Below are 12899 nucleotides of genomic sequence, written 5' to 3'. Positions count from 1 at the left end.
CAATGATTGAAACATACAAAATTCTAACAGGGCTAGACTGATTGGATGCATAGTTTGTTTTATAAAGCCTCCGTGAAATGCTTTGGTTCATTTTATTACAATAAAGATGCTATATAGATACAAGTTGTTGTTTGGACCTCATTTAAATAAACAGAAAAGATAGCCAGTGGACTTGTTGTGCCTGAATCTCAGTGGTTACACTCAATGCACCCAAGTTAACTGTGGAAGTTACAATTGTCAGGCCTCAACAGTGAGTTCAACAAATTCAAATTATGATTTCTGCCCCCATTTTCTCAGACAGCAACTGTTGATAATGATTCTTCCTTTCCTTCTTATGACTCCTCTAGACTCATCTCTTGTTTCTTTACTTTGCCCCATTATCACCTGCTTTTGCCTTGCAATAACATCTCTTTTGTCATTTAGTCTCTCCAGCTTGTCATTTGATCACAGGCCTTCCCTTCCCTTCCCTCTTCTCCCCTTTCCCTGCCTCTGTACTTACTTAAAACCTGTTACACCTCTAACTTTCCCCAGTTCCAACAAAAAATTAATGACCTGAAACATTAACTTCAGTTTCTCTGTCAGCTGATCCTGCCTGACCTGGTGAGTATTTCCAGCATTTTCTGTTTTTATTTTAGATTTCCAGTATCCACAGAATTTTATTTATATTATAGATCTGTTAAATTGGAGGAAGGGGTTTTGCAAGCGCAGTATAAAGTGTTGGGTATGCAGCCATTGACTTTAGAGACTGAATGGTGAATTGGTAACAATGTAAAGAAGCCCAAAAGATAAAAGGTACAGTGACCTTGCCTGCCCTCTTTCGGCTTTTGAACTTCCAGAATTGGCCTGCAGTCTTGGAGGTGCAAGAGATGGCAAACCTTTGAGGTTCCCTCACACGGGCATCTGGTGATCTGTCTCTGGATCTCACCTAGAAGAGATTATATGGTCACTCTTGGTAAAATAATAACAGAAAATACTGAAAACACTCATCAGGCAGCATCATTTGAGAGAGAAACAGAGTTAACAGTTAGGGCCTTTAGAAATGGAAAATGTAAAAGATTATAAGCAAGTGCAGAACCGGGGAAAAGGTAGGGGACATGTGGAAAAGAACAAAAGGGCAAAGATGAGCAGGAAAATTGATAGCAATGAAGGCAAAACAAGTAAAAGAGACAATGAAATCCTGTACTTTTTCATTCCAACCAGATCACTTTAGATTTTTATTTGGTCTAATTTTGATAACAAAGAATGGATTATTGTTATCCCCTCTCGTGTTTCCTCAGCTTCAGGAGAGACTTACTGCTCCTCACAGAGTGTCATGACAGCTTGAGCTGCATACATCTTTGTTGCCATTGCCAAGGTTAGGCCATTGCCAGTCAGGCGGAAGTGTAATTCAGGCAGTTGAGGCAGTTTTGCAATTCCCCAAAGATATGCTGCCTCACAGCCACCTTACTCTTTATTGACTGAACAGATGAGGAAATCCAGCCAATTGAAACAGCTGGATTTGAGTGACAGCTACCCCCGGGACCTGTCTCCACAGCTTTCCTGTCAGGAGGCAAAATGCTGTGCTACTTCCGTAACAATATGCCACCCGCAAGGAGAAGCATTTATTGTGCAGTTTAAAGCTGCAATGTTAGTAGCCTAATCCCAATCACTTGTCACTTCAATTCTGAAAGCTTGGGTTCAAATTAAGCCCAGGGACTTGTTACCGTGGACACAAATAAATGAATTCTGACAGCATTACTGCAGTTTCTAATTAGCATTTACAAAACAAGCCGGTCACTTGTTAGGTGCTTTTAGTTTCATACCAAAGCAATAATGATGAAGTTGAAAATATAACATTGCTGTGTTGGAGTTTGCTCCTGAGCTGCCAATCTGTTGACTGGACATCATGTAGATTGGACAGAATTTATAACTATTTATAACGCAAAAATATCGGATTGATTCGGCAAATGTTGTCACACTACCCTTTAATAGATGGATATATATATAGGTAAGTTTTGTGATTCACAATTTTCCATGCTCCTAATTTTCCCAGAAATACTTTAAATCATCAGAGAATTGGGAGCACTCCAAAACGGATAGGCTAACCTCCATCCTCAGTTCTCCAATCCACGCTTGCATTGATTGAAACTCTGGGAGCCTCGCCTCATAAAATTTAACTTTGAACCTGTTCAAACTAGAACCAATCATCACACTGTACCCACACCCAAATGGATGCTAAGGTAAATTTTCCTTGAGCCTATGCTGAAGACCACAACCCAGAGACAGTGCATTGGAAGTGCTCTCCCACCAAGTGGTCACAGATTAGTGCTTATATTTCCTGTTGGGATTCATTTTAATATGGGGTGCCATTACATGGGCGAGGGCAGTGAAAAAGGAGAGGGGAATTGGAATAGAGTGTGAAGGGAGTCTTGGCTCTGTGGGAACACCTATGCAGGGAGAACTACAGAGAGACTGCAGTTTGGAAAGTTGTCAACTTCATTCAAAAAATCCTGAGAAGAGTTAAAGAGTTATCAATCCCTAAAGGTCAAAATAGAAAATGACAAGGATGAATAGCTAGTGTCCAGTTTAAAATATTGTGTGAACCTTCAGCGTGTCAAACATAAAGGCACCCTGCTTTGATAATAAGGCGATTGAATAATTACTACAGGAAGTTGAGCAATGACAGGATGCCCTGCCTCCCATGCTATGAAAGGATGGCACTTATAGCATATGGAGCATGGCAAGAGGTGGCTGAATTCATGAACTTGAAAGCATCTAAAACACAAAAGGACACGCATGGATACAGTACAAGAAGGGGAAAGTAAATGTGAAATGTTACATATATAAAGCTGTTTATGAGCTGCTTGATAACAATTTAAAGCATCCTATCCCACAGTGTGGTGTCTTTCTCTGATAACGTAAGTCTTAAAAGTCTTCCCTTCATTTATTTCCCTTGGGTCACAAGCTGCTATGCTAGCTCCATCAATATTTGAAAGATTTAATGCATGAAAGACTATTAAGCAGCAGCAACTGCTACTTCACTGCAACTCCTCATCAATACATAGGAAAAGGAATTAGTTAACACTGTCCTAATACTGCTATTTGTAATGAAATGTTTCAGATAAGAAAAGACACTTTCAACAGAATAACATAATACCTTTAATATAGATAAGTGTCACAAGGTACTACATACAAACACAATTTGTCAAAATGGTGAATAAAAAGGTCAGAGGTAAGCTTTAAGGAGGGTCTTAAAGGAGATGCAGAGGTGGAAATGTTTAAGAAAAGAATTCCAGAGCGTAGGGTCTAGATAACTGAAGGTATGACAGCCAATGGTAGGAATGGGGAATGTGAAAGAAGCCAGATTTGGAAGAACACAGACCTCTCAAAGTGTTACAGAGTGGAGCGAGACCCATGGAGGATTTGAACATGACAATAAGATTTCTAAACCTTCAGTTATTGGTGGGCTGGGAGCCAATGTAGGTTAACGAGTACAGGGGTGATGGGTGAGTGGGTCTTGGTGTGGGTTAGGATACGGGCAGCAGAGTTTTGGATGATCTGGAGTTTATGGTTAGTGGATGATGGGAGGTCAACCAGGAGAGCATCGAAGTAGTCAAGTCCAGAGGTAACAAAAGCATGGATGAGGATCTCAGCAGCAGATCTTTAAATAAATTGCTTACAGCTCTTTATGAATAAATGTAGCTTTCAGCAACAGATTGGTTGAGCTGGGTAGTTTTTTTCATTCGTTGGGCATTGCTGGTTAGGCCAGCATTTATTGCCTATCCCTAATTGCCCTTGAGGAGGTGCCTTCTTGAATCGCTGCAGCACCATGTGGTGTAGGAATACGCATAAAGAGTGACAATTGCTGTTAGGAAGGGAGTTCTAGGCTTTGACCCAGCGATTGTGAAGAAACAGTGATATAGTTCCAAGTCAGGATGACATGTGACTTGGAGGGGAACTTGCAGGTTGTGGTGTTCCCATGCATCTGCTGTTCTTGTCCTTCTTGTGTTGGAGATTGCAGGTTTGGAAGGTGCTGTGGAAGGAGCCTTAGTGAGTTGCTGCAGTGCATCTTGTAGATGGTACACACTGATGCCACTGTGCATTGGTGGTGGAGGGAATGAATGTTTAAGGTGGTGGATGGTGAGGGGCAATCAAACTGGCTGCCTTGACCTAGATGGTGTCAAACTTCTTGAGCATTGTTGGAGCTACACTTATCCAGGCAAGTGGAGAGTATTCCATCATACTCCTAACTTGTGGCTTGTAGATGGTGGACAGGCTTTGGGGAGTCAGGAGGTGAATTATTCTCCACATAATTCCCAGCCTCTGATCTGCTCTGATAGCCACAGTATTTATATGGCTGGTCTAGTTCAGTATCTGGTCAATGGTAACCCCCCAGGATGTTGATAGTGGGGGATTCAGTGATAAAAATGCCATTGAATGTCAAGGGTAGATGGTTAGATTCTGCCTTGTTGGAGACGGTGATTGCCTGGCCCTTGTGTGGCGCAAATGTTACTTGCCACCTATCAACACAAGCCTGATTATTGTACGAGGTGGAATTTTCCGTGCCCGCTGGTGTCGGGTATTACAGCGGACATGAGCGTACAATATGGCGGGAAGGCCAAGAATTGATTTCACGATGTCATGAATCCAGTTTGCAGTCGTCCGCTCTGCCCATTAATGTTGGGCTGCGTTTCCCGCCATCAGGCATCAGAAATGTCATTGTAGTACGTCTGCATATCATCATAAGCCCAGCTCGCCAGAATCATCTCCCCACACTGGATCAGATGAGCTCATCAGCGTGACTGCACTCCAACTTGTTTCACAGCAGCATAGGTAAGGCGTGCACCTGGCAATCTGCACTTCAAGGGGAACTCGGAGGAGAGTGCACAGTAAAGTTGAGCAGCACTCGTGAGAGTCAGCTGTTGAACCTCAATATTGAGGCGCCATGCATTCAGGCGAGGGCACAGGCAAGTCGCTTTTTCCTGGCTGGCTGACAGCATGGTGCCGAGGCAAGGGCTGCCCTGCGGTTGAGGTGAGTTGGCGGGATGGGCAAGGGCTGCCCTGCAGTTGATGGTAGCGCACAAGCTCTTGCAGGGGGTGGAAGGAAGGGGCCACACATTAAGGAAACCTTGTATTAAGTGACCATTCCTCGGCAGGTGAGACTGTTCCGGCACAGCCACATTGAGGTGCTTGGAGTCAGGCCTCTCGTTTATCTGCTCACTCAAGCAATGCAGAGACATGAAATTGCCACCAAATACTCCAGAGCTTTTCACCCCTCGGGCACAGCCTGTAAACAAATGAGCATTTTAGTGGACTGCAGAACAATTGGATGCCTGCGCACATTGTATAATCTCCTTGCTAAAGCTGGCCACGGAGCAGTCACTGGTGAAGGCGCTCACAGCCCCTTGGAATGTCATCATCCTGGTTTGGACCAGTCTCCCCCATGGTTCAAGCTAACAGTGCAGCCTTGCAGTGCGGGTTAGGAGAATGCCTGTGCCTGAGCTGAGAGCACAGCATGCAGTCCAGTGGGCAAAGCTGCTGCCAATCAGTGTGTTGGAGGAGGGTGGGGTCTTGGGCAGCCATGCAGCACATTAAACTCTAGCCATCCAAGTGATGCCCAGCACTCTCTGCGATGCATTAAGGAGCCTTCAGACTTAACCAAGAGAGGTTCTTCGAACTCCCATGCTAACCCAAGCATCTCGCTCTTTCACCCTGCAGGAGATGTACATCAGGAGCATGGAGCCTGGTGACCTAGCTGTATGCCTCATGGTGTACAGAGAGGAGAGACAAAGAAAGGAGCGATGGAGGCTCCTGGCTGTGCAGAGGAAGAAGCAGTGCCCTCAGGAAGAAGGATTGGCTGGGGCTCCTGCTCACACCGCTGAAAAGCCACAGTGAGCCATCGCTGGTCAGCGCCTAGCTAGATGACCGAGAACCGGTGTCGCTGAAGACTGCGCATGTCCGTGGAACCGATTGGTCACACCTGCCACCTGCAGCAGGATTTGCCGCCACAGGGAAATGGAGGGCATCCACTGCAGTGGCTATGAAAATGACTGCGGCACTCAATTTTTACGCAGTGGCTCCTTTCAGTGCTCCATAGGTGACCTCTGTGGGATCTCTCAAACCTCCACCCACAAATTCATACATGAGGTCACGGACGCTATCTTTGCGAAGGCACAAAATTTTGTGCATTTCGCCCAGGATCAGGAAAACCAGGAAGTAAGAGGATTGGGATTTGCCCAGATCTCAGGTTTTCCACAGGTGCAGGTTCCATTGACTGCACTCACGTGGCACTCAGATCTCCATGGCAACAAGCGGTCAACTATGCCAACCGCAAAGGCTTCCACTCATTGAATGTTCAGCTGATGTGCGACGACCACAAATGCATCCTGCAGGTCTGCCCACAGTTCCCAGGGACCGTCCATGACTCCTACATTCTCAGTTGGTCTCAGATCCCTGACGTCTTCCAGGGTCCACAGCAGCTGCGGGGATGGCTCCTTGGTGACAAGGGCTACCCTCAGAGAATGTGGCTGATGACACCCGTGTGGCAGCCTCAGACAGAAGCAGAGTGAAGGTATAAGGAGGCTCATGCTGCATCTCTCAACTAGGTGGAGCAAATCAGGATGCTGAAAATGCAGTTCCGGTGCCTGGAATGGTCTGATGGAGCCCTGCAACATAATCCACAGAGGGTGTCAAGCATCGTCATTGCCTGCTGCACCCTTCACCACCTAGCGCTGCAATGGGGAGTGGAGCTGGCTGAGGAGGAGATGGAGGAGATGTCTCCTCCGATGAGGAGGGCAATAATGGGGTTGAGGGTGAGGAGGTCCTTGAGGGCGAGGATGATGACAATGAGGCCATCACACTGGCCAGATGAGGCAGGCGCGCTCAGGAGGCCCTCAGAGCGGCTAGGTTTGTGGAGGATGATGACGACATGCAGTGAGGAGACACCATCGATCCTCACATTGCATCTGTGAACGTTTAACTCCAGTCTGGCTGATGGCAGCACACATAACCTCTGTGATAAGGCTCCTGTCATGGAAATGCAGCAGAGGCCCTAATAGTTGTAAGATTCCGGGAGGATGATGACAACATACAGTAAGGACACTCCATAGATCTTCTCATTGCCTCTGTGAATGTCTGACTCTTGTCTGGCCGAGGGCAGCTCACTTGCACTTTGTGATCAGGGTCATATCATGGAGGTGCAGCTGTGAAACCTTTATCAGCCTTCAGCACCTGACCCTTCAGGAGCACAGCGTCATCAGTCACAAAAGCTGACAAGATGGAGAGCCAGCCCCATCTCAAAGGTGCTGAGAGCACACAGAGAGAATGATGGAACTCAGTGACACCTGCCTACGACATTCTGGCACCAAAGGCAAGCATCATTGAGGTGCAGGCATCAGTAATATGTCCAGGAATTGTGAGGCTGGACCATCACTGTGGTCTGAAGGCTGCACAAAGCACAGGGAAGAGGCCCTGGACTGAGACACCTGCCTTTATCTTGTGCAGAAAGGTTTCACATCTGAGTGACACGAACACTGCTCATCAGAACAAGGAGCCATAGGCAAGGAGACATTCTTGAGAGTTTACTGACAATAGTGAACAGTATGTACAAGTGATTAACACCCATGCCCAGGCTGTGCAACTACATCTTCTTAACTTTCCTAACCCTGCCGCTATGTCTTGGTGCTCACCTGACATCCACAGCAGAGGTGGTGGAAGCCTAATGACTACTACACCCTGCCTGTGATGACCTTGGTGGGCATCCTCTGGAGGGCTGAGACCTGGAGGGCCCCAGCCTGCTTTCAGGGTCCTGCTGTATGGCAGTGGCACCTTCTTCTCCTGCAGAACTGGAGCTGCTGGGATCACAGGAAGAGGGGATTCAGATGGGCTGGACACTCTCTGAGTTCCTCCACCAGTCTGTGACCTCTCCCTCTTATTGTGCGCCAGCTTGTCCTGCATGAATACAGATGGAGAGAGCATAAGCGGGACAGCTGCCAGGCCAGATGATAAGTATGCCTGGTATGTGTGAGTGGTGAGTGGTGATTGGTGCCATGGACGGGATGAGGACAATGAAGATGTGTGTGAGAGAGTGAATGGTGATGGCCCTTGCACTGGCAGTGAGTGAGATCACTGTGAATGTGTGATGGGTTTGTGAGTGTGAGAGTTCAAAGTGATGAGAAGAGTGATTTACCCTGGCAGAACAGAGGAGATCATTTGTCCTCTTGCAGCACTGGGTGGCTGTCCTTTTTTGCAGGGCGTTGGCATTGACCACCACTGCCACCATTTACTAAGCCAGATTGGTAATGTTGTTGCTCCTCCTGTGGCCTGGGCACGGGTAGAGGACCTCATGGTGGGCATCCGCGGCAACCAAATGGTGCTTGAGGGATGCGTCACTAAACCAGGGGCTGCAGTTTTCTTGCCTGTAGAGCCCATGTCTTCTGTGCAGCAGTCCGGGGCTGGAGGCACTGAGAGGTATGCACTTGGCTGTATTTTAAATATGTCACCCAGAGTGCGGAAGTGGCAAGGTGATGGTGTGGCTGTCAAATCAGAGGCCACCCACCAGCAAAGCGACACGTTTCCCGGGAATGCATGATTAGTGAGGTGGGACTGGGACAATGAAAAGCCGTCACTGCGGTTGATGGTTAAAATGTTCTTTTTCTTGCCCACTACCGCACTTAGTGCAAATCTGGGGTGATTCCACCCCAGGTCTTGCTGCACGTGGACATGGACTGCTTCAGTATCTGAGGAGTCGTGAATGGTGCTGAACATTGTGCAATCATCCGCGAACATACTCTGACCTTGTTGTGGAGGGAAGGTCATTGATGAAACAGTTGAAGATGGTTGGGCCTTGAACTCCTGCCGCAATGTCCCAGGACTAAGATGATTGATGTCCAACAACCACAGCCATCTTCCTTTGAGCTAGGCATGACTCCAACCAGTGGAAGATTTTTTCCCTGATTCCCACTGACTTCAGTTTTGCTTGGGCTCTTTGATGCCATACTCGGTCAAATGCTGCCTTGTTGTCAAGAGCAGTCACTCTCACCTTACATCTTGAGTTCAGCTCTTTTGTCCATGACTGGACCAAGGTAGTAATGAGGCCAGGAGCTGAGTGGCCCTGGCGGCACCTGAACTGAGCATCAGTGAGCAGGTTTTTGCTGTGTAAGTGCTGCTTGATAGCACTGTCGATGATACGTTCCATCACTTTGCTAATGATCGAGAGGAGACTGTTGGGGGCGGTATTGGCTGGGTTGGATTTGTCCTGCTTTTTGTGGACAGGACATACCTGGGCAATTTTCCACATTGTCGCTAAGTGTCAATGTTGTAGCGGTACTGGAACAGCTTGGTTAGGGGCATGGCTAGTTGTGCAGGACATGTCCAGTACTATTGCTGGAATGTTGTCAGGGTCCACAGCCTTTGCAGTATCCAGTGCCTTCAGCCATTTCTTGGTATCACGTGGAGTGAATTGAATTGAATTGAATTGAATGAAAGCTGGCATCTGTGATGCTAGGGACCTCAGAAGGAGGTCAAGATGGATCACCCACTGGGCACTTCTGACTGAAGGTGGCTGCAAATGCTTCAGCCTTGTCTTTTGCACTGATGTGTTAGGCTCCCTCATCATTGAGGATGTGGATATTTGTGGAGCCTCTTCCCCCAGTTAGTTATTTAATTGCCCACCACCTTTTAGAACTGGCAGGATGTGGCAGGACTGCAGAGCTTAGATCTGATCCATTGGTTGTAGGATTTTTAGCTGTGTGTGTTCCAGGCCGCTTCTGCTGTTTTGCATGCAAGTAGTCAAAGAGACCATTGAGTGAAGAAACCTTTGAAAACAGCTCAAAAAATTTCAGCAAAAGAAGGAGGCACATTAGAGAGAGGTAATGGTGACCATACCTAATGAGGAGTCCCTGCCCTTGCCCCGCCTGTTTGATTGCCTTGAGGGATCTCAGAAAGGCCAACAGTGGGAGCTATGGAAATGCCATTTTCTCCAGTACTGAAAAGGAAAGGAGCAAAAGCTTCAAGTCAGTTCTTTTCTTTATGCTGTAGTCCAGTAGCAGATGACATTTTCCTGAGGAAGGGGGTGCAGGAGTCCACAACAGACTTTGATTCCATTATTAAAGCCCTTGACACCTATTTTAACCCAAAACAAAATTTAGTAATTGAACAAGCACATTTTAACCAGTGCCCACAATGACCTGGGGAATCAATAGAATTATTCCTAACCGTCGTATATCACCTAGCTAGCTTTTGCAGATACAGGACACTGAAGGATGAGCTAATCAATGATCGCATAGTTATGGGTATCTGGGATGAAAATCTCTCCGATTTTCTGAGGACCAAAGATGATCTTACTTTGGGTCAAGCGGTCCAGTATGTGAGGCAGGCCAATTTAATCAGGCTATAATTCCTGGTGGCTCCGAGGCTTCACATGACTCCGTAGATTGGGTAGGCCCACGGGCAGTGGCCCTGCCCATATGAAAGCCTGCCAAACAAGGCAGAAAGGTGGGAAAGTCTACGCCGGCAGCAGTTTTGAGATGCTTGCATTGTGGCACAAAAATTCAGCATAAGTGCCAAGGCTGCTCATTAAAGGGCGTGGCACGACTGGACATTTCAAGCATTTCTGCAAATCCAGCAATTTTAATCGCAGTTGCAGACCAGAAAGTATTTATGAAAACGTATTCCTTCCAAGAAATGGAAAATCCAAGAACAGACGCAAGTACAGAGTTCCTAGCAGAAGTAGATAGTCTTAATCTAGTAAGTTGATCAGTTGTAATCCAAGTTCAGGGCTTTGATGCTATTTTTAAAATTGATACTGAAGCTGCTGTTAACATATTAGCAACTGACCTCAACTGGCTTCAGCTAATGACCCTCATCCATCAGACATCAAATTACCATGTCCAAGCAGCATAGACCTTCCAATCAAAGACAGGATTATTGCTTCTTTTATCTACAATGGTGACAAATCGTTGATTCTCTCTATGTTCTTCACAATCAATGTACATCCCTATTGAGTGACGATGTTGCCATACCTCTAGGAATCCTAGAGAAACCAGATGATGCTCATCACTCGTAAGCCTCACTGGCTTTTATGCCACGATCTTTGGCCTTTTATTTAGAAGAAGTGGAAATTCATTCCTTTCACAGAGACACTGTATAATAGACCCAAGGCAGAGAGTGATGCTATGAATCTCTCAGTTCTTCACAAAGTAAGGCCAGAGGAGGCAGATGCAGAAGGTGTTGCAGCAGACGATGAACATCCCCATGGAGATCTGCTGGACCTGAATTGCCTCTTCCTAGAGAGTGATGAGGAAAAATCACTTGCAGCACTGAGTGATCTCTTGGAGGTTGAGGTACTAGAGAATGATTCATCTATTTCGTTCACCGATGCACCTTATGAAGTATCTGTTGTCTTTTTAGAAGAATCAGTTGTGCTTTTAGTGGCTGGGCAGCATTCAGATCTTAGTTCCACTGAATCAACTGATGTATTGCCTACTGTTCTTCATGAATAGTCTTCCACAGAGGATGCGTTGCCTGAGTCCAGATCACACTGCTAAAGAGCTGGTACCTTCCAACGATGAGAGTCAATTGACACCCATACTTCAGTCCCAGCTGAAAGTCTTCTTCCCTCCAGACCTGGAGGTCAGCACAGAAGCTGGAATGTGATGGGGATGTGGTTGAGAATCTAGATATTAGGCATGAGTCCTGAATGCCAGGGAGTGCTGCTGGGTGTATGATGGAGGTGTGGTGCATTGAACAGCATGAGAGGCTGGTGGAGTAGTGGGTAGGAGATGTCATGTGTAGAAGCATTCACTGATCTTGACTATGCATGTGAGATCATTAGCCTTCTTGAGGTACTGCTGCCAGGTCCATGGGTTTGGATGTTGAGAATTGATCTCCTTGGAACCTGCTCCCACTCTCTATTCCAAGAGTTGTCCGTGAAGGCCTCCTGGCTTCTCTTGGAGCCATGGCATTTCTCTTCATGTCCACTCCACCACCAAGGCCTCCAACACTGCATCTATGAACCTGTAGCCCTCTTTCTGCCCTGGTGTTCCAATTTCCTTGTTTACAATTTGCACCAATAATGTTCAGAAGCAGTCTTGAGTAATTCAATGCAGCTCCCTTTTAAGAGTGACAGTGGCTTTAAGAACAAAAGACTGACTCCACCATTTGTGCTGTTAGCACACGCTTCTCAGCTCCCTGCTGAACTCTGATGCAACTAACAGCATGGATGACACTCGCCTCTCCTCTTCAATTTGGTGAATGAGCTGGAAGTGGCAAATTTATGCAATGCTTACCTTCACCTCAGTGGGCACAGGGTGTGAATCACGAATGTGCCCAAAAAATGACTTGGACCAAATTCTATCCCTTTCAGAAAAGAAAAATTAGCTAAACAAGAAAACATGTTTTCATTGTACAATCAATGTGATGACACTTGTCAATGACTTTTGCATTAAAAGAAAAGGAAGATTTTGATGGTGGTGGAATAGTTGTGGTGACAGTTTTCTCAATACCTGTGGAATCTGTTTTTGCAATGGAACGTTCAGTGGAGGGATTGAATAAAGGTTTGAAATATCAGAGTTTGAGGTGAGGCCAACCAAAATACTAGGAAATCGCTATGTCATTGTGCATTTACAATAAAAACAGGAACAGTGTGCAGAGGACTAAATGAATAAAGGCCTGAGTGACTTTGCCTTCAGGTTCAGAAACTCTCATGTCACACATTCCCCTAAACAAGCCTGAATTTTCTTTTCATATAGGGACATCATGTACCTGAGCTGGGAAAGGAAATCAGGTCAAGGGTTGTTGTGATGCTAGATACACAATAAAAAATGTAGCTTGCATTCCAACACTTGTGCCGGGCATAACACCACCAGGGTTTTGAAAAGAGAACAGAAATTCAGAGACAGCACAATGGAAAGGGTACATTA

General features: G+C 46.2%; 1 protein-coding gene across 1 annotated transcript in view; it reads right to left on the bottom strand.

Moving 5' to 3' along the window:
* Positions 1 to 698: 698 nt before the first annotated feature.
* The window catches only part of hook3 (hook microtubule-tethering protein 3), a 144946-nt gene continuing 132745 nt past the window's right edge, over positions 699 to 12899 (bottom strand). The window contains exon 24 of the mRNA XM_041194335.1: positions 699 to 925. Coding sequence (XP_041050269.1) covers positions 922 to 925 — 4 coding nt within the window. The 3' untranslated portion in view covers positions 699 to 921. The remainder of the gene's footprint in view (positions 926 to 12899) is intronic.

The sequence above is a fragment of the Carcharodon carcharias genome, chromosome 1 (assembly GCF_017639515.1).
Source record: "Carcharodon carcharias isolate sCarCar2 chromosome 1, sCarCar2.pri, whole genome shotgun sequence".
Lineage (NCBI taxonomy): Eukaryota > Metazoa > Chordata > Chondrichthyes > Lamniformes > Lamnidae > Carcharodon > Carcharodon carcharias.
Note: the sequence above shows the minus strand (reverse complement) of the source record. Positions and strands in the feature narration are given on the sequence as shown.